A 22,571-nucleotide genomic window follows, 5' to 3' on the forward strand; every position below is an offset into this window, starting at 1 on the left:
TCTTACAACTTGAGGATCAGAACCTCATTTAGAGTGAGGTTCTAGTGTTCCTGGTATTGAGTGGCAGCAGATCTTGGTACCACTAATGCCCTACCCCATTCCCAGCCTTCCTGTCAGATCTCAGAGCTCTCTGCTTCTCAGCTATCTCCTTGGGGTGCCTCTTGTTACACTTCCATGGGGCCCCACACAGGACAAGAAAGAGCTCTTGTACACATCACCTCATCCTTCCTGTTCTTCAGAACATTCACTGTAGTCCACGGCCCCATTAGGTGGCTTGGGGTTAGAAGGAATATTATCAGGATAAAGAGGACCTTTCTATGCTTCTATATCTTTGGGATTATGGAGGAGCAGGGGAAGTTGTGGGTTACTGATGGTGACCTAACTAAATGTTAAATGTAACTAAACCTAACTAAATGTAAACAATAAACTCACTAGAAATACTCTTCTAGACTGTGTGGGGTTGACCCTGGAAAAAAACATTTGTTGTACATGAGAGAAGTCTATATGATAGGACCATCTTCTGGAAAATGCCTTTGTTATGTGTAACTCTAAGCTAGGGATGTGCTGGAAAATTTAAAGGGCTAATTCTCTGTAATGGGACACTATCTGTATAATTAAATGTTAAGGCCCATGTCCTACATTTGGACTAAAAGTGAAGTGTTTTCCAATACTTACTGTCCCTTGGAAGCCACTGGCCTACCCCATCTGAGCCAATGATGACAGAGGGAGGGGTCCCTGTTGGCAGGTAGAAGGCACTGTGTCTCTTCTCTTCTCTGTGTTTAGGCCACAATGATTCCTGGGTGAGCTCCAGAAAAGACATTATGCGGATCCATGATGGACTGCATATATAAATTCTTAAAGTAATGTGTTCCCAAGGCTGTGGATGACATAAGGCAAGGGCCTTGTCCAGTTCTGTCTAGTGTTTTAGCTCCATCACCTGGAGTAGTGGCCAGGCACATAGAAATAGTCAATACTTATTTGTTGAATGAAACAAACCTAAACTAAAACCCTATTCAGGGCTAACTTAGGACATTGCTTTATAGATGAGACATAGAATCATAAAATTCCATAGCCAAACATTCACCCGCACTGGAGTCTCCAACTCAATACTGCTCTAAATATGCAAAAAGAGTTGAAATACAGTCACTATACTGTGAGCTGGCTTTTTTTCCTTACTCCCATATCCCGTGCCCTCTCCTACTCTGTCAAATTGTTGATCTCTAGCATATATATTAAATGGCAGGCAAAATGGTATTGTAGAAACAACATAAAACAGTCAAAGGAAGACCTGTGCCCTCTTGGCACCTATTAGTGATAAAATCAACTGTGCTGCTCTGAAAGGAATATTTCGGCACCTTGGAACAACACCCACACTGGCGCTTTGTTTTCCTTCTTGTCTTCAGATTTCTATGTCTAGGGAGGTCAAGTATAAGGGTCTCCTCCTCAGCCATGCCTGCTCAGAGCCCCTTCCTTACAATAATATCAGATTATTTTGTATGGTGTGGGTCTCCCTTGTACTAAAAGTATAATATGAAAATGCAAAGCTGTCTGTTGTATTACGAATGGAGAAGCCCTGGTTCAAGCTCTCTGCCAATGAGCTGCTGGAGCAGAAGCAAGAGTGTGGGAATGGGATACACTTACTCAAATCTAAAACAGCTGATCTGTCACTCTTTCCTCCCCAGTGGCAGGCTATATCCCTGACGGTCATCGAGAAAGTTCAGATTGCAGCCGCCATCTTGGGTTCTCTCTTCCTCATCGCCAGTATCTCTTGGCTCATCTGGTCAACCTTCAGTCCCTCAGCAAAATGGCAACGCCAAGACCTCCTCTTCCAGATCTGCTACGGGATGTATGGCTTCATGGATGTGGTGTGCATAGGTGGGTCTGAGGGCTTGTCTCCATGAGAAGTGATGAGCTACTTGGTAAAGAAATGGAAAAATCCCTCAGGATCCCTTCTACTTGGAGGCCAAGTGAAGAAGCATTGGGCTTAAGACCCATGATCTAGGGTGAGGCCATAACTTAGGCATAAGAGGTGTGTAAAAGAAGAGGGGGCAGGGCAAAAAAGATAATGCCAAGCCAGTTGGTCTTGCTCAATTGAAGACAAGGCTTGCCTCTGAGGTAGAGAACGTCAGTTGAGGGGTTTATCTACCTTACGTAGGGAATGGAAGGCTGCTTCTCGGTTACATGCCCTATAGGCCATAACACAGTATGTATATAGAGCAAAATACCTAGAAGCACCCATGATGAGAATTGTCTTTTTATCTTGCTGTGTGTATGTATGTACAGGCAGGTTGATCACATGTGTATGAAGGTTTGCACATGCATGCACATATATTTGGAGGTGGGGCCAGAAGACAGCTTTGGGTGTTGTCCATAAGTGCCTTCCATCTTTAGTTTGAGATGGGGTCTCTCATTGTCCTGGAACTTTACCATGTAGGCTAGACGAGCTGGCTAGTAAGTTCCAGGGATCTACCTATGTCCATCTGTCTTCTCACCATTTCTGAAACTACAGATATGCTACCATACCTGGCTTTTCACATGGCCTCTGGGAATTAGAACTTATCAGTTCCTCACACTTGTAAAGCAAGCCCTTCTACCAACTAAGCCATCTCTTTGGCCCCTCCATTTTTCTTCTTCTATAAGCCTATCCTAGTATCCCAGATTTCTCTAATCTAATGGTTTACAAAGTATGTATAAACTGGGGGTTCCACACAGGTCCAGGAGCCAGTTTGGGAAATAGGAAATAGAAAGATGTTCCAAAGCCTCACCCCTGATTCGCTATGAGCTTCTGGTTTGGTTTTGTTTGTTTGTTTTTTTAAATTCATTACAGGTAGTATTTTGTTTAAAAAGCTTTACTGTTTTAGGAAAAGGTTAGAACCGTCTTCTTTAGTCCTCACTTCTCCCCCTACCCAGTTTTCAAGTCAACCTTTCACCTCTTTTTTTACCATGTTTGGAAGAGCGCTGGGTCCTTTTTCTTTCACAGATGTTTGCTGCTATTTATGGCAAAGGTTTGTTCCATGCAAATGAGGAGGTGGAAATGGTTATTCTGAGTGCAATGAAGCATGTTTAAACCCTGCCCATACATCCTCATCTGTAACTCTCATATCCCCAGGTCACAGTGCTGGGAGCATGAGAGTAGCACAGTGTTCATCTCTGACACTGGGACATTACATCAAATATGTGACACTGCTCTGTTTGACAGGAAGACATCTACTAGTAATAACTTGACTGAGATGATGGTGACAAGAACTTCTTTGGGGTCATTTAATACTAGAAATTGAAAAGACCTGGAGATGACCATACTGATCCCAGAAGCCATGGACCAGTAATGGCAGCCCTGTGTGTTTATCTAAGCCAATATATTCTGTCTCTCTATGCTAACCCAACATATCAACCCAGGGGACAAAGATGACTTTTTTTTAGATTGTTAAATTTTAAAAGATTCATCTTAGGCTAACTCAACAGGACCTATAGACCTATAGTCCTGTTGAATAGGCCCTATAGTTCGGTGCTTTCCCAGGATGGGCTAACCGACCCTAGAGAATGCTAGGAAGTGAAATAAAACAGAGAGTGCCATGTAACCTAGACGAGGAGCAGGAGGTGATGATGAGCAGTGGGAGGCCATAAGCAGATTCCTGGGGTGGCTGTAATAATGGTAGCTGTGACGGTCACCAGTGGTGAAGCTGGTGGCTGTAAGGGTAAAATTCGGTATCAGCTGCTCTTCCTTTGCAGTCCTGTCCCCAGTGGTACAGGCAAGTGTGTGGGTGTGAAAATGTAGGGACTTTCTAAAGGGAGGATCAAGTGGAAGCTGCAATATTCACCAGGGATGTTTTTTATTTTTGGTCTCAACTTGTCACTCAGTTTCACTAGAAAGCAAACGACATCTGTCTAGGGGGTGTAAGATGGAAAGTCAGGCTTACATCTGCTGGAGAATCCTCAGCGTGTCCCCCCTTTCACATGCTTCTGAGTCCAGGCTCATCCCTTGGCTCAAAAGCAAATGGGAGCCACAGTGTCATTGCATTGTTTTCCTAGTCCCCTGGAAATGTGGGTTGAGAAAACAATGTTGAGTAAAAGAATCCATATCCAAGGTCCAAGCTTCTTATATGAAGCAATGAAGCGCTGCATAAAAAATATTGCCAGGAGGAAAGAAAATAAGTCCAGCACAGTATTGGCTCAAAGGAGCTAAAGAATCTGCTGTTATAAGCATCTAGATTTTTTTTTCTGTTTCTCAGATACCAGCACCAATTTGTTCCCTTAAACTGTTAAATAGTCATGGATAGTAAAGAATGTGTGTAAGCATTAAATAGGTAGTTCTTTATGTATAGATCTTTTAACACGATTTTACTTTTCTATTGGCGTAGTATGATGAGTTGCAGTTCAGGAAGGTGGGGGTACTCTGCGGAGAGATTCTGCTGGAAGCCAAGAGCAAACACTGTCTGTTTACTGCTTGTGAAACCAAGTCTGTCTCATTCGCAGCTGGATCCATCCAGCTGGCTTCTAGGAGCATTGGTTGTCACTGAGAAAACTGAGAGCAATGCTTCTCTCAAAGAATGGTCTTTAGTTCTCATCAAAGGATTTTTCTTGAAGTGGTGTCCAGGGTCTCTAGATTCCCCATTGGATGCAGCCTATTTCCAGGGTTGAGGTCAATGCCTTAGAATGTAAGCATATGTTGGGTTAGGGTCTTAATCTCCTACACCAATGCATGCTACTTCGAAAATCAAATGTAAGTTAATGAGAACCCAGCAAACCATTGAATCCCTGGAAAGAAGTGATGAGGGTACAGCAGCTCTTTAGTGATTAGAGGGGTGTGAACTGTGACCATATTTCATAAGTTTGGTAAAGAGCACCTGTACTCTAGGTCACACAGCTAAGGAGTTGAGAACAGAAGCAAGAACTTCTGGCCCTAATTCCAGGATATTGTCTATGGCCTGTTTTATCTCTGGTTGCTCTGTATGAAATTATATGTATCAGTTAGGGATGACTCCTCACCCAGCAATATTGTAACCTAGCAGACTTGAAGGGAGACAAAAACGAACCCAGTCATCACCACCAGCAGCCATCAGAAGTTCCCTGGGCCCCATCTATTTCAGTCTTGGGTTTGGGAATCAAGCGATAAGCCATGGTTTGCACCTTTTTAAAAGTCAGTGTTTTTACACCAGTAGAGAAAAAGGGTATTTTAGGTTAGGTAAACCCAATTCTACTGATCAACATGGATGTGGGAGATCTACTCACTCATACACCAACATTATTGAGAGGGCACTGGACACACACTCAAACATAAGAGGTACTGGTTCTGGTGGATCTTATAGCTCATGGAGGGAAATGAACACTGGCACTCTGAAATCAGGGCTTGTGCTGGGGTTTGAATACAGACATGGGTCCTGGAAAGAGGAAACTGGGTCAAAGGGGTTTGGGATGGCTGTATGCATTTTCTGCAATAGTATTTTCTGGCTGCCTTCTGTTTCCTCCAAACCAAGAAACATTAAAAGAGAGATGAATGAGACCTATCTGTTCAAGAACTCAGATCTACAGCTACAATATAACTTACTGTGGTGGTGGAGGGGCTGTCTGTTGGAGACAGAGATGAAAGCAGACAGAGAAAAGAGCAATGAACTCTCTTGGAAGATGCCAAGAGACTTGCTGAAGGAATCTTGCCCTTAAGCAAGTTTTAAAAGAGAAATCAAAGTTTGTCCAAAAGAGGGAGAAGAATATTCTAGACAAAGGAACTTGTCCATGTGGAAACACAGAAAGGTGAAGAAGATACGCTTGGGAAGCTGAGTTTGTTTATATGACAAAGGACCAGGGCAGGAGGTTGGCGATGAGCAATGAATTTGGGAAAGTTGGCAGAGGCCAAATCCCACAGGGCCATAAATCATGTGAACTCTGATATTACTCTGCTGAGGATGTAGAAGCAATGACAGAATTTTACATAAGAAAGTCCGGTGAGACATAGATTTTTAAACCTGTATATCTAACAACTATGGGAAGGATAGGTCACAGCTGGGCAGACTGGACTTAGGAAGGGCTGGCTGAAAAGTAATAATCTAAGCAGGAAACAGAAATACACAATGGGCAAGAGGTGTAAAGGTGACCTTGAGATTCACACAGCCTGTGGGACGGATGGAATGAGGCAGGCAGTCTCTGGAACAAAAAGGAATCCAAGGGCATGCTTTGGCTTAAAATCCAGGCATGGGGGCGGAGGTTGTCCCTAAACAACCATTTTCAGTCAAGAGAAGCAAGTCATCATAGACAGCAGAGATGAGAAGATGGCTCCAGGGAAGACTGATTGGAGGTTGGGGCTGAAGGGGAAAAGGCCTTCATAGCATATAGGTAGGTGTGATAGAAGAAGATGATGTAAGATAGAGGAAGATGTTGAGGGCTTTGGACCAGTCCTGCAAGAGTTGGTGGGAGATAAGGGGCAGTAAAAGGTTTAGTCTATGCCCAGTATTCCTTTGAAAGTTAGGTCGAATTGGAAGCAGATTTGGAGGTCCATAGAAAGAACTGGGGCTGTGGGTTTGACGAGTTAATATAAGAGGGATGCTCACAGAAGAAAGAGTTGGCTTAAGAGCATAAGGTGGGTTACATTAAGCATTTAAGGGACTGATGGAGACAGAACGGGGAGAACAGGAAGAACTGAGTCTCTGATGTCAGCGGTGGTGTCTGGCCTGACAGGAACGACAAGATGGAATTGTCTAGGGCCCACAGCCGCATCTCACTCCGTTTCTTACTAAGTTTGTGTCCTTAAGTCCAAGCTCCCTTCGCTTCCTGTTCCTCCTCCATGAAGCCCTAACAGCAGCATCACCAGAAGTTTGTTAAGAGGACTTAAGCACATGGTAAGAGCGCAGTCCTCTTAAACTGAGCAAAGGTTTGCCAACTGTTACTGCAATCTGAATTTAGTCATGGCTGAGACAGAGTCAGAGCCCGAACCTAGCTTTCTGGCATAATCTGCTGTTTTATTTTGTTTTGTTTTGTTTTGTTTTGTTTTGTTTTGTTTTTTTAAGACAGAGTTTCTCTGTGTAGCCCCAGCTGTACTGGAACTCACTCCGTAGACCAGACAGACTGGCCTCAAACTCACAGAGATCCGCCTGCCTCTGGCTCCCAATTGCTGGGATTAAAGGCATGCACCACCACACCCAGTGGCAATCTATTTTGAGCAGCATCTTCTCTTCAAGGTTCTTGGTTTGCTCACACATTCACCTCCCTTCCCCAAGTTCTGATTATACCTGATGGCCTTACCCACCTGCCTCGCCTTCCGTCACCTCTAATGTTGTCTTCTATAGCTGAAGTAGACAAAACCTTCCAACAAACAAATGGGGCATTCTATGCTCCAGTGGGTCACATTATTAAGACTTAACAAGAGAAAATTAATTAAGAGCTTTGGCACCAAAAATAATTTTTAATCACTGTGCAGACATAAGAGATTGGCCATCAAAAAGTCAAGCCTGAGGTCAACAGTGCAAAACTGAGAATGTCACCCTTGTCGTGTGTATTTGTCACTTGTGAGTGGAGTAGGAAAAGAAGAAAGATGATTGTGAGATTTTTTTTTTCTTCCGAAACAATGGAGCAGTTGCTAAAAGTACAGAAACAGTTCTTGTCATAGTTTCTTCTCTGTGTGGTCCCTTGAGGTCCTGTCTTCTTGTGATGTGTAGGTATCTAACCCCTGTCCTTAAAAATATAGAGAGATTAAACTGGGAATAGGAAAAGGAGGAAAATGTATTTTAAAATCTAACTTTAGGGCCAGTGAGATAGCTCAGTAGATAAAGGCACCCTGGGACCCACATGGGGGAAGAATAGTCCTGTAATAGTCTGACATACAGACATTCATGTGTGCATGCACACATGCACACGTGTCTTAATTTTAATTTAAATTAACTCATTCTGGATAGAAATGACTCCACCTGCCAAGTTTTTTAATCCCCTGCTTAGGAAACTGGACAGAAAGCAGAGACACAGAGACAGCCTGGTCTGCTACCGTCTAGGAAACTAGATTAGTCACCTAATAACCTCTATGGCCTTAAGCGTGCTCCCTCTCTACAAATGTTTTCCTCTTCTATAGGATGGGAGTGTTCAACCTGATAATCTCTGAGATTCCCCCCACCCTAGAATTTAGAAGTTGCTTACACAGTAAACCGCTGGGTGAGTTCTCAAAAGTTGACGACGGTGGCTGTAGAGATCACCAATAATGTTGGGTGGGCATGAGAAGTATTAGCCTAGTAAAAAGAGGAGAGGATGCTCGGTCTATAGTCTTATCTGCAAGCGGTTTGTTTCTGGATTAACGTTGACTCATCTCTCACCACAGGAAGCTTCCTGTACAGACTCATCTCTCTCCACAGCGAGGCTGCTGGATGCATTGAGAGCAAGGGTGATGAATTAAAAGAAAATTTATCATCCCCTCCACAGGATGCCCCACAAACAGGCACTTCACTCTTCCAGATGTACCCACAAAGCCCAAAGCATTTTAGGAACACCTCTTAGGGACTGTTCTGAACAGACAGATTCAGGAATAATGTATCTGTTTCTTGGTGGGCTTGTGATAAAGAACAGATAAATAACAAATAAATAATATAGATGCTCAAACCAGTTGATACATTTGGGGGATGTCATGACATACCATCAAGTCACAAACTGGGAAATTCAGCAACCAACTTTGTCCAACCATCACTGGTTTTACCCAGCAAGGTTCCAGAACAGTGAGAGGCTCTCCTCTACACAAGGGATCCAAGCCCCTCCCATGCTGTAGCCTCATAATCTTTAGGCTTTTAAGGCAGGACCTCCTCTACCACTTTTCATTCCATATCACTTTCTTAACTGTTGACCTCACCCCTATTCACATTCACACCAAGGATCTAGTTCCTCCTAGTTCATAAAGGGAACAGGAAATGCCACCCCTTCCTAGTGGCAGCTGTCTATGCAGGGAAGACCGTGGTGGGCTTCTGGCCATCTCTACCCCTGTAAGCCCACCCCACTGAAGGAAATGTTCTGGGCTATGACAGTCTGATGGAAGAAAAACACCCTAGTTCCCAAATATCATCTGTTAAAGTCTCAAAGAGCTTAAAAGCCCAAATTCTCCATGGATACAGAATATGTCAGTTATTTTTACATTACTGTAACCAAAATGCCTGACAGAAACAACTTAAACCTGAGACATTTGTTTTGGCTCCGGATTTCTCAGGCTGCAGTCCATTCCTGCAGGGAAGACGCTGAGGTGGGAGTGACTCTCCACCGAGGTGAGAGCGTGTGGTAGAGGCTTGTTCATATCATGGAAGACGGGAAGCAGAGAGGGCAGGCTGGAAACCGAGGAGCACATAACCTTCAAAGCCTCCCTCCACCATGACCTACTTATGCCAGCCAGGCCCCACCTCCTTATAGCTCCCCAGCCTTCAGACTAGCACCAGAAGCGGGGAGCTGAGGGCCTGCGGGGAGGGGGACATTTCAAACAATAGCACAGAGTTTTGGTATGTCTGCCTACGCAAACAACTTTTTAAATTTATAATAACATATGTGAAGCACAGCCTGGCTATGCCTGACGAGCATGAAGATGTCTCTCCAGAGAGCATGAGGTGGCTTTGCCAATCTGGCGTCCCCAGCCGCACCAAAAATAGCTGGCCGTATTTACGCATTTATTATTTATGTGAGATGAAATCCTGTGATATTTATTTAATAATGATGATAAAATAATAAGTAGCATTCATTATGCATTGTGTTCTAAGTACTGTGAAAAGTGCTCCATATACTGTAGGGTTTTTGGTTGTTTTTTTTTTTAAACCTTATTTAACCCATGCAGCTCCATGACATGGCTACTATTACAGTGCCCGTCTTCCTCATGGGGAAAACCAAGAATGAGAGGTGACCCTCACAGGGTCTTTTATCTAGAACACAATTTCATGTTGGCCACTGTTAAAACAATGAATCACACGTTAAAACATATTGGACAAGAGATCTTATTAGCAATGCTAATACAGGTTGCATAGAAACACACACAATTTAAAAAAACAGTTACTTTGTCCACAGTTGTTTGAGAGGTGTGCTCATGACCTGAAGCATGGAGGAGGAAGGAGCATCAGCCACGTGGCACTGCTCTGATTTAGAAACACCTAGGCTCATGCCCCACTTCATAGACCAACTGTGTGTCCTTGGACAAGACAGTTAGCTTCCCTGAGCTCAGTTTCCTCTTCTGCAAAGTGGAGATTATAAGGTGCCTTACCTCACAGGTAAGTCTCAGTGATAAATAGCTCATTTTTGTAAAGTCCTTTTAGAGTGGCAGAACATTGTAAGCGCTCAAGAAACACTGACTATCATCACCACGACTTTCATTATCATCATGACCTCCACCAGCACCTCTAAGCACTGATAACACCCAGTGTGGCTGAGGAATGCCAAGCTTCATTTCCGTAGGGCAAGAGCTCTCAGCCTCATGAAGGAACCCTGCAGAAAAAAAAAAATCCCTAGTTGCAGAAATGCACCCTCCAGTGATACCAGTGCATCTTTGAGCCTCCAAATTTTCTCTCTCCTATCCAATCCTATTGCATAACTCTCACTTCATTCCCAGAAATTTCAGCCCCCTATTTCTTTCCTCAGAAGGGGCTCCTCTTAGGTCTGCATTGCCCTGGGTAAGCAGAGGGGCTGTAGGGTTCTGCCTCAAGATATACTCTATACCTTGACCAAAGGTAACCAGCCCCATCAGGTGACTGCTAGGATGAGAGCTCTGGCAGAAATCATATCAAAGGGACACTCCCTCTTGGTCCCCAGACACTGACAGATCACTAAATATAATGGAAGCAGAAAAGAAACTGGCTTCCCACTGACCCTCATCAAACACTCTGGGCATCTTTTGTCCTCTGACTCTTTATTGTTGGAGTCCTTTAAATCAAAGTGGGTTTGCCCAATTGAGGATGTCCATCCATCACCACTTCCCTGGGAAGGCCCCCATACGCGCCTCCTGGCCACACTTTGAGAAGCATGAAGATATGCCCTAGACAATCCTGAGCAGGTCGGGGCCAATCGGGCATCTCTCAGAAGCAATCTTCCGAGCCCACCAACATAGACAATTCTATTTCTTTTTTCTAAATTCGCCTGCTACTTTCTTTACTGTAAGTTCCAGGGCTGGGTCTTTGGAGGGATACAAGTTGGAAAGCGAGTATTTGACCACAGTGGGACTTTGCGTGGACACATAAGGTCACACCCCACAGCTGTCTGGCAGAAGGGAAGTGTGATAGTTTGAATGTGAACGTCCCCATAGGCTCATGTGTTTGAGCCTTCGATGCCTAACTGGTGGCACTTGAAAGGCTGTGGAACCTTTCAGAGGTGCAGCCTCGCTGGAAGAAGTGGGTCTCTGGAAGTGGGCCTTGAGCTCTTCATAGCCTGGCCCCACTTCCTGTCTGGCCTCCACTTACTCATGGTGAAGGCAGTGTGAGGTAGATCCTTCCTCCCTCCCACTGCTTCTTGCCAGGTATTTGGTCGGAGTCGTGAAGAAGAAAAACTAATAAGGAGCCTTCAAGGGAAGAGGCTGCACTGTATGGAAGACCATGCTGGTGGGAGGGGAGGCCCCAGGACTCCTCACCTCATCAGGGTTCATAAAAACTGTGAGGAAGGGAACAGCTGTTTCAACTGGCTGATGGGAAGCGGAGGCCCACAATGAGCTCGTCCTTTGCGGAAGCCATGAGGCTCAAAAGTATCAGACGCACCCTTACTCCATATTCGTTCATTGGCAGGTGAACGGACCCTAAATTGTGGGGACCAATGGCCTTTGGGTCTAGGAAGTGGCCATTTCTACCATTGCCCTACATTTCAACATCTGAAGAGAGTATGTTTCTGGAATTTTTGTGTAGTGTGTGTGTGTGTGTGTGTGTGTGTGTGTGTGTGTACGCACAGTGTGTAGGTACATGTACATGTGTGGCCGTGTGTGTAGAGGCCAGAAGTCCCTTTCAAGTGTCTTCCTCAGTTGCTTCTCTACCTCATATTTTGAGGCAGGGTTCTCACTGAATCTGGCTTCATCTATACCGGGTGGTCAGTGAGCTCTAGGGATCCCCCGTGTCAGCTTCCTGCATAGCTAGGATTATGGGCATCTGCTATGCATCTTTTACATGGATGTTCGGAATCCAACCTCAGCTCCTCGTGCTCGGCACAGCAAGCACTTTAATAAGCACTCTTCCCCTTCCTCCTCTTCTTTGTGTTAAAAGAAAAATGTAGCCAGTAGCAGGGTGGCGATAGCTCACACCTTTAAAGCCCAGCACTTGGGAGGCAGAGGCAGGCAGATCTCTGAGTTCAAGGCCTGCCCAGTCTACAGAGCAAGTTCCAAGGCAGCCAGGGCTACACAGAAAAATAAAATAAAATAAAATAAAATAAAATAAAATAAAATAAAATAAAATAAAATAAAATAAAATAAAATAAAATAAAATAAAATAAAAATGTAGCACCTTCTGTGCAGTAGTGGGCAGGGATGAGAACGTTGTCTAGGCAGAGCTGCTCATTATAGCCCACCGGAGGTGTCAGAATCACCATAAGCCTCGCTGAGATTCAGGTTCTCAGGCCTGGCCCCAGACCTACTGAGTCAGACTTTCCAGGGATAGAGCCAGGAATCCTCGAGTTGCGAAGCATCCTGAAGATCCTCATACACACCTAAGTTTGAAAAACGCTATCAAAGTTGTCAACAACTTTTATGTTCTTAAACCAAAACACTAGCAAGAGATGAAGGTGTGGAGGGGAATTACGGGTCACTGAGGGGACTGGAGGCCTCCCTGAAGACGTCTTGATCAACTCAGCTGGAGCTCTTGTTGTGCACACGGTGGGAAGCAGTGCTGTGCCCCATGACAGGGGCTCTGGGGACACTCAGAGTGGGCACTCAGAAAAGACAATATTGGCTCAAGTTGTGTCTCTGTGCTCACAAGAAAAACCCAGTGGTCAAAATGCACCGAGGGAAGGTTTGGATTTTGTTTCTTAAGACAACTCCTTGTTGTTGCAACGGTCATAAGGTGTGAAGGAGCAGCGCAAGCAGGACTGGCCACTCACGGTGGCCAGCCTTCTTTCTGTTCCTCCCAGTCTGAGCAAAGGGCCAACTTAGCTGAAGATAAGGATAAAGGGAGAGAGGCTACAAAAGAAGAGTCCAACAACCTGTACAACCTATAACCCTGGGAGAAGAAGCCCAAAAGCTGGAGAGCTCTTAGATCAAGGGTCTACTCTCCTGAAACTGGACTCACCGCAGTCAGCCAAGATTTGGGTACATGCAAATAATTGCTCAGTAGCTGTTAGATTACAGAGAACATCCCAGGAAAGGACACTTTAAAATTTACTACATTCCTTCCCTCCTTCTCTCCCACCCTTCCTCTCTCCCTCCCTCTCTCCATCCATCCATCCATCCATCCTTCTATTTCTTTCTTCCTGTTTTGTTTGTTCTCTGAGACAGTGTCTCATAAAGCCCAGGCTGGCTTCAAACTGTCTATGTAGCCAGTGATGACCTTAAGCTCACAATCTTCCTGCCCTTACTGGCCTCAGGCTAACGGGCTTGACCCCCACACTGGTTCATGCAGTACTGGGGATTAAACCCAGGGCCTGGTAAATATCTGGCACGAGTTCTACCACCAGAGCTACATTGCCACTCCTTCCTTGTCCTAAAGCCTCGGATTCTTCAGGAATAGCCCTCTTTGCTCATCCAAGTTCAACCGCTTTCCCAGTTCATAGCCATTTCTTACCCCTCATCTTTCTTTGCCACCTTGTTGACTGCCTACATCATCTTCCAGGGCAGATGAGCCCAAACTCATTTTCCTTGTTTTTAGAGAATTCTTCCATGCAAGGAATCAATAAGCAATTTGTGAAGCAGGAGGCAGAGGGGGGGTGAGGGGAGTGAATGCGAATGAGGTAGTTTATGTTTTTCCAACTTTTTCCAAATGAGCGTTATCTAGAAAAACAGGTGCACTCCTCCCCCCTCAGCCACCTATCCATTAAAATGGTTTAATTACTGCCTGAACACTAGACAGGCAATTAAAAGGCAGTATTCAAACCAAAAACTTAACGCACCCTCTTCAATCAGAGTAAAACTGTCTGATCGAGTAGCTAATTAAGAATAGAGTGCAGATTCCAGCCAGAAAGGTTGGGACCTCAAGAGCCCCCAGCTTCTCTGTACCCAAGCCTAAGCTCCTCCTTAGTAAGCCTCCATGATGGTCTTGGTGCGACATTGGCTGTAGAGACTCAGCCAGAGCCTGTAGTCTGGAAAAAGGCACAAGGCAACATGCAAACAAGACACGCTGGACAGATGAACAAATGGCTTCAGTAGCAATAGTGCATAGGTGCGCATTTAAGGGTAAACAGAGGTAATGGGAGTTGGCACCCTTGAGGCCAGAGGGGAAGCCTTTTTGTCCAGCACCTCTCACGTTGGGTCAGGGTTCCACAGAGGGTCTTTAGGAAATTATGCTCCCTCTAAGACTATTGGAACAATTTCAATGTCTGGGTCCCCCCAACCCTCACCCCAGAGAGAAGGTGTTTACCCAGGGCTAGGAAACAGTGTGTCTCTTAGGGAACCCTTGAAGATGCATAGAGAGAAACAAAATTTCAGGAGCTGCTGGACGTTAGAAGTGACGGTGGGTGGTTGTTCTTTTTCCCCAGAGTCTGTGTTGAATCAGAAAAGCTTTGAGGTGCTCCTGTCCCAGACTTGCGCTCTAGTGAGGAGGTGAGGGTGGCCAGTCCATGTTGCTCCTGAGAGTTGGCTCTTGACCTGGGGTTTCCAAAGCTGCAGGACAAAAGCCGTCTCTTGTCTCATAGCCAGTCGTCTCCTCCATTGTCACGTGCTCGGCCTTCCCACCTCTTCATTCCGTGGACAATCATCCTTTTCCTGGTTTGCTCATTCCTTCCACTAGCCTCTCCATGGTGACCTCTGGACAACAAACAGGTCAACATTAGTGAATTGGCTGTGTGTTTCTTTCATCAGAGCAGCAGTACTCTGAGGACACTGCTCCCCTCGTAGCTGGCTCTATGGTGGCTGCTCTTCCTTTCACAGGCTGTGGGCCAAGAAGTAGTGTCCATAGCCTCCTCACTACCTGCCGCTACACCCATGCTGCCTTCGCTCCTCATCCTTCAGAAGCCCCAGCACTTTGAGGTGCGTCCCTCTTTCTTTACCACCTTCCTTCTCAGTGCTGCTGGCTGCCCTCACTGACCTTTCAGGCCTCTCTGAAGAGCGCTCACACACTCTCTCCCACCATTCCCACCCTAAGCATCTTCACGCATCCGTATACCACCTTCTCAGAGGCATCTTGGGCATATATGTGGTTTGCTCTCTCCCTCTTCTCTCTCTCTTTGCCTGTGTGTGTGCATGCGTGTTTTATTTTTCCTTTTATTGAAAATGTTTTTTTCTCACATAATATATCCTGATTACTGTTTCCCCTCCCTCTACCTCTCCTAGTTCCTTCCCAACTCTCCTCCCATCTAGATATACCCACTTTATGTCTCTCATTAGAAAAAAAACAGGCTCCTAAAAGATAATAACAACATATAATAAAACAAAATATAAGATAAAGCAAAAACTATCACATCAGAGATGGAAAATAAACAAACAAACAGAAGGAAAATAGCCCAAGAGAAGACACAAGAATTGGAGACCCACTTGTTCAGACACTAAGAAATCCCATAAAAAAATACACTAAATTGGAAGCCATAACACAACTATTCTCTACCTGAGGTCATGACCCCTTTAGAAGCCTGTGAAAGGACCCTTTCACAGGGGTAACCTAGGACCACCAGAAAATACAGATATTTATATATGATTCATAACAATAGCAAAATTACAGTTATGAGGTAACAACAAAAATAATTTTATGGTTGGGGTCACCACAACATGAGGAACTGTATTAAAGGGTTTTTAGCATTAAGAAGACTGAGAACCAGTGCCATAATATACATAGAGAGGACCTGGAGCAGACCCACGTGTGCCCTGTGCATCCTGACTCAGTCCCTGTGAGTTTATACTGTATCAGTCCTGTTGATTCTGAGGGTCTTGTTTTCTTGGTGTTCTCCATCCCCTCTGGCTCTTACACTCCACTTCCACTTCCATGGGGTTCCCTGAGCCCTGAGGAGAGGGATTTGATGAAGACATCCTATTTAGAGATGAGTGTTCCAAGGTCTCTCACTCTCTGCATAATGTCTGGCTGTGGGTCTCTCTATTTGTTCCCATCTGCTGCAGGATGAAGCTTCTCAGATGATGGCTAATCAGGGCCCTGATGATATTTGTCTTTCGGGATCTGGGACACCTTACTCTGGATGATTTTCTTCTAGTGTGCTTTGTTCTTTAATGCAGTTGTACCCTAGCACATTGAATTCTTTACCATTTTGTTACAAGTGACTTCCCCTTTTGTTTTCTGTCATTTTCTGATTATCTATTAAGGCATTCCATTAATTAAAAAACACACAGCAAGCTTGTAACACTGTATGAGCCATGTTTCAGGATAGGAAAGGGGATACTGAGACATATTTGGGAAATATATGTATGAGTATTCAGTAAACTGTTTGCCGGGGAAGCATGAAGACCCTGAGTGGGTTCTAGGGATCCAACTGTAGGTCATGCATGGCAAGCACTTTACCCTCCGAGCCATGTCCTCAGGCCTGCTGAGAGATTTCTTGCCCTACCCTCACATAGCAAAAAGTAGAAGAACAGATAAAAGCCAACTGTCTATCAGAGTTCTTTGTAAGTCGTGTAGTCTGATCGTCAAGAGTGAGTTCTCACAACCTAATCACTTTGTAAAGGTCCTGGTTTTCAACACTAACTCATTGGTAACATCCTGGCTTAGGCGCTTGCATTTCCCACCAGGAATGTGTTCTCTCTACAGGTCTTTGCACATACCTCTCCTTCTCATTTAAGCTTCAACTTAAACTTGCCTCTTTCCATTGCCTTTCTCTTCCCTTTTGCCAAAACAAGACCCCAAATGCCTGTAGCCAAGGGGTCATTAGGCCTATTTCATCTTCCTCCTAGCATGTGCCCACACAGGAAAAGGGTCTGGTTGACATCTTTGCACATCTTGTATGTGCCTCTTCGCTTAAATATAAGCTCTCCGAGGACAAGACTTACTGTCTCAGGCACGACAGGATCTCAAATGCTTTGCACACAGTAGGCTTACAAATGATATCCATTTGCCTTGTTGGCAGATGTGGCTTGTTTTCACTAGCTCCTGCTGCATTTGACCAATATAACTGCAAGAATATTCACTCTGCCAGAGGGATTTGTATTTCAGTAGCACTGGCTGTGTGAAGAGCTAGAGTGGAGTTTCAGATGTCTTTTGGCAGGACCGGAACGACCACAGGATTTCATTTTTGTTGCCTTTTTAGAAGTGCACGGTTCATTCCACACCTGCTAAGCACAGGGTGTCGTGAATAAGTAATACAGGGAGGAAAAATATTTATATTATGATCTAAACGGAGAATTTGAATTGTGTCAAGTCAAGAAGGGGGCAGGATGGAGCAGAAGTAGGTGAAGACATTTCATGTGGATCCCAGCTATTTCGTGACCCTTCTGGTGACTCACGGAGCCTGGGAAACTAGTGGTACTCTGAAATCATGTGGTTCAGAGCTGGACTTGGAATGAAATCAACACAGTGGAACCCCAGCTTCCTCGGTTCCTATGTGTGTAAGTTAATGAGGTGGGGGCGTTCTCCCACAGCCGCTTGCCTTCTCTCCTTAGCTTTTGTTTTCTCCTCTTCCTCCTAGGTCTCATCATCCACGAAGGGCCTTCAGTGTACCGCATCTTCAAACGCTGGCAGGCCGTGAACCAGCAGTGGAAGGTGCTAAACTATGACAAGACGAAAGACTTAGAGGATCAAAAGTCAGGAGGCAGGGCAAACCTACAGACTTCCTCGTCTGCCCAAGCCAACATCCCCTCCATGGAAGAGGAGGCGGCCAGCCCACCTGCCCGTGAGGAGGGCCCCGCCAGGGCTGCCAGCCACCCCTCAGACCCTGTGTCCCAACACCACTGTGCTTACACCATCCTACACATCCTGAGTCACTTGAGACCTCATGAACAGCGGAGTAGCCAGAGCAGCAGCCGAGAGCTCGTCATGAGAGTCACCACGGTGTGAAAGATGGCCTGGGAGGAAGGCTGGGAGCACACGAACACACACCACAGGAAAGAGGCTTGGCCAGGAGGGGCCCAGGGAGCAGGGATGGCAGGCAAAAATCTGGCAGTTTTGGGTGTTGGGCCTTGAGGGAGCCTGGAGCAGAGGGGAGCTATGGGTAGAGCCTGCTGGAGTGCTCTTATGATTTTCCCGTCTGTTGCAAGGGAAAACCAACACAAACTCCACAATAACGGGTGGGAGAGATGGAATCAGGCATGGGCAGAAAATGGTGGCAGGTACCTGGAGTACCTTCTGTACCTGTGGGTGTTAAGGGCAGCAAAGAGAAAGAGCAAGGGCCATCAACCAAGCAAAGAGCTTTTATAATCCACATGTCTCTTGAAGCCTTGGGTTTGTTCCTGCCCGCGTGATGCTTCCTAGAACTGGGTACTCCAGGGAGAGAGTGGAGCCTTGTGAGCTGATACCCCTACCATGCTTGTCGGGGGGCCTCTGCACTTTGTAAAATCTCAGTGACTCAAATGGCTTTACGGATTCCCCCCCCCCCGCCCTCGCCCACCCCAGGAGGAGATGGTTCAGGAAGGGAGTTGTTGGTCTGCCTGGCCAGGGAGATGGGGCTGTGTCCCCCAGAAAGAACTTTCCTAGCTGTAATTCCAAGTGTCCCGTGAGCTCAAAGAAAGCTAAGGTTTAGAGATGGGTATCTTTCTGTTTCCTTCTTTATTTTATGGTGATTTGGCTCAAAGATGTTTACGGGAGGGGGGAGTCGGGGCTCATACACATACATGTTCGTGTAGAGGGAAGCGCAGACTTCTCATGAGAATCTCAAGCACACTTCCGCTGCTGTGGCGTCAGCCTCCAAACTGTCGAGCCAGGGATGAAATTTTTTCCCCCACTACTGAGCCCCACCCACAATCAGGACAATTCGGTGCCATGTCCTTTCGGCCTTGGCCTTCACATAGGGCAAGCACAGAGAGAGATGGGGAGAGAAAGAGAGACCCTGTCACCTTGGTCTGCTACAGTGTGGCCTGTGCATCTCAAGGAAGGAGTAACCATCAATCTAAGTATTTCTTGCTGCTTGGTACCCTCCCTACAGAGGCCCAGATTGCCTTGTGCTCAGCGCTATGTGCCCCTTGGGCACACCAGGGAACCAGGCGCACCAGGCACACCAAGGCACACCAGGGAAGCAGGCAAGAGCCCACCTGTATGTTCTGGGACCCTGGCAGGAAGGAAAGGCCACTGGGTGGTCACCTGAAGAGTTTCTTACTGTCATTGCACAATGGACACGTCATCCTTGGGTATTAAATGGACACTGTCAAGTACTTTTTTAAAACTAGTTTTTAGGGTTTTTTAAAACTGTCTGTTGTTTGTAATATTCTCTTAAAAGCTTGGAAATAAAATCTCTTTCCCTACCATTCGCGTCCCTTTCCTGTGTTTTCTTCCTTTCTCTGTCTCCTCCAGTGAGAGCCACTTTTCTTTCTCTGTTCTGTAAGTTTCCTTAGCAAGAGTTCAAAGTGTCTTCATTTCTTCTTTGAGAGTACAGAGGCTAGGGCAGACAGGTACGCTGGCATCAACAGCATCTATGTGTGTATTGATTCACAGGTACACGTGACAGATGTAGGTACATGGTGTGTGTGTGTGTGTGTGTGTGTGTGTGTGTGTGTGTGTGTGCATGCCTGCATTGAAACAATGAGATTCCTGGACATTTTTAGGGGGTGGGTGGGTGAGGGTTCTTAACAAATGGATTACATCAGGCCAAAGCAGGAAGTACTCTCAAACCTTCCCCAGGATACAGCGCAAGAATCCTACAAGTATCGGTGCTAGAACAATCTCTAGGGAGCTCCACCACACTGGGTCTATTTCAAATAAATTGAGAGAATTGAGAAGGGAGATCTAGGACCAGGTTTCATTGAATACTTTTCTCTGAGGCTCAGAGGGCAGCACCCAAATCAGAGCCCAAATCAAGGGAAGGCTTAGGTAGATCGCAAGTAACAAAGTTCCCTCCTCTCTTACGACTGACCTGTCCCTCCTTCCTTAGGACTGATGGATGGTCAGACAGTATCATCAGTGGGACACGCAACATGCCCTCATTGTCAGTAATTATAGTTAGGTGAGCAGCTACTAGCAGGAGGCAGTACTTTGCAAAGATTACATCCCAGAGAATCTTACAATCCAGAGTCTTAGAGAAGCCTGTGGCACTGAAAAAGATGCAATTTATGAGAAATTCTCATAGAATGCTGGACTTTGTGGTGTCTTGATGAGGCAAGCTCAAGAAAGAAAATCCCTGTTTTGTCTTGTTGATTGCTATATAATCAAGGCCTGCAGCAGGGCCTGGCACATTGCGATGTTCAATAGATTCTTCTGAATGAATAAGACAGTACTGGGGGTACTCCTTCCTTCAGAAGGTGACAGACCTCCTCTTCTTTCAACATATACTCTGCCTGACAGGCCAAACACAAGAGAGAGAACAAAAGTCAGAATTGATTTTGCCCAACAGGTTGGCAAATCCGTTGTGCCTCAGGGAATGGAGCTTATAGGTACCATGAATGGGGCCAAATACCAGCTGACATCTGAAATTCTTACTATATGCAAGGCAGCAAATTAAATGTTTAACATATGTAGATCTCCATTACAACAACTTTGTCAAGTAGATGCCACTGTTATCTTTGTTCTACGGATGTGGGCACTGAGGTAAAAAGAAATAACCTGCCCACAGCCACCATTATGATTTCACCAGGGAGTCTGGCTGAAACCATAGCTACTCCATCTTGCTTCCTCTAGACAGTTAGCAGCACTCCACCAAGCTGATGTACAGAGGCCGCCATGGTAGAAGCCTGTAAGGGAAAAATTGGAGGTTGTGGAAATTGGGACTAAATAAAAACAAACTTTTTCCCCCTAGGGGGAAAAAATGCAAACTTTATTTAAAAATCAATTCCTGATGTTATCTAGATAATATCACTGTTGAATGGGAGCTTGTTTTTATATTAGAGACTTAATTATATCTGGGAACTGGGGGATTTTGAAAGGGCAATAGACATAATTAAAGCACACTTTTATGAGTAAATGGTGAGATTTTATGAGGGTTCTGAAAAAAGAAAAAAAAAAAAGATTACCTACCTAGCCCTGGACCATGGCTTTGGTTCCCAGTGATGGACAGAGTGCCAGGCTGGGGCTCCTCACGTGAGGCAGTCACATCACGATGGAGGGTGCTACTGATATGATATCAGTGCCCAATATCCCCAATTATTATTAGTATAACTATAAAAATAATTCTTGGGGAGAATCAGATCTGTTGCCATCTTGGAGCACAGAACCCCTAATATCATACGAGCTTTTTAATAAAATAGTCAACTACCTCCCAGACCTAAGTTACTGCTATCCCTTTGTTTTGTCCTTAAATACAGATAGGTTGCTGGGGGTAGAAGAACGATTTGCTGCAACAGTAACCAACCCCTCAGGGGACCTATATGCTCTATCAACAGGATTTGTTCTATTGTACAGGAGAGAAGGTATGGGGAAAACATATTTTGCATTTTTCCTCATCACCTCATCTCAAATGATTCTAATTATTAGTATCAAACAGTCAAGAAGTATTTTACCCATGAGGCTCTGACCCAACAGCAGAGATGTAATAGCCCCCACCCTCTCTCTTACTCTCACAGGCAGGATGATGGATCGTGATTTGAAAAGGCTTGTGTGTTGTAAACTGTTGAGGGAGGTCCTCAGATGACCTGGCACTGACCTGGCTCTGAGCCCGGAGTCTGAGCTGCTTTGTCTGGTCCCACCTGATAATGAAGAAGACACTTGTCCCTCTCCCCTGCTTTGTCCCACCTCATGCACACCCCATGCACTCTGAATGCTGCTCACCCTGGAATGAGGAAGCCACCGGTTTCCTCGGTGCCGAACCTTCATGAAGTAGACCACTGGGGACTTCATCCAGATCACTGAGATGCGTTCCCTCCACGCCTCACTATCACGTGACGCTTAGGAAAAAGGAGGAGCTGGGGGTGGGGAGGGCTTATAGCTACAGAAGGAGGATGGCACATCCGGAGCCTGTACCCTTTAAGCTTCATATGAAGAAGTCCTAAACTTGAGTGTCTCCGGTGCCATCGGCTTTGGTCTCAACCTGGTCTCTGTTGTCCCAGCTAGTGAGGACAGGTGGAACCTGGCCCTTGGCATGAAGGCACAGAACACTGCCAGGGGTCTATGATCCTGATGGGGTTCTCTCTACAAAGAAGGGGCAATATGCTTTTTTGCATCTATTAAACAAGAAAGTCATATGCTCAGAATCTGTGTCTAACAACAGTGCCCTTTCTCAATAAAGACATAATAGAAGTAGCTAGCCACACAGTGTTTTCCCTTTGCCATGCTCTACTGCCAACATTTTAAGTAATCTGGTTGCCAGAATTAGCCACAAGAATTGAATATCCTAGTATCTCTAAGATTCTACTATCTCCAATTCCCAGGTGAGGAAAGGGAGGCATAGAGAGGTTAGGCGTGGTACATACAGTCATGCAACTATCCGGCAGAGCT

General features: G+C 45.4%; 1 protein-coding gene and 1 long non-coding RNA gene across 2 annotated transcripts in view; one reads left to right on the forward strand and one right to left on the reverse strand.

Moving 5' to 3' along the window:
* The window catches only part of Marchf4 (membrane associated ring-CH-type finger 4), a 113,029-nt gene extending 93,505 nt beyond the window's left edge, over positions 1-19,524 (forward strand). Inside the window, exons 3-4 of the mRNA XM_055617115.1 lie at positions 1,683-1,875; positions 17,683-19,524. Of these exons, the coding sequence (XP_055473090.1) occupies positions 1,683-1,875; positions 17,683-18,050 (561 nt within the window). The 3' untranslated portion in view covers positions 18,051-19,524. The remainder of the gene's footprint in view (positions 1-1,682; positions 1,876-17,682) is intronic.
* A 1,333-nt stretch (positions 19,525-20,857) lies between these two features.
* On the reverse strand, positions 20,858-21,927 carry LOC129683716 (uncharacterized). Its single transcript, XR_008721193.1, has 3 exons — positions 21,906-21,927; positions 21,781-21,823; positions 20,858-20,872 (listed from the first exon to the last, which is right to left on the reverse strand). It is a non-coding gene; the product is annotated as an uncharacterized LOC129683716 (long non-coding RNA).
* Between the last annotated feature and the right edge of the window lie 644 nt (positions 21,928-22,571).

The sequence above is a fragment of the Psammomys obesus genome, unplaced genomic scaffold (assembly GCF_907164565.1).
Source record: "Psammomys obesus unplaced genomic scaffold, mPsaObe1.curated_primary_1811, whole genome shotgun sequence".
NCBI classification, from domain to species: Eukaryota; Metazoa; Chordata; class Mammalia; order Rodentia; family Muridae; genus Psammomys; species Psammomys obesus.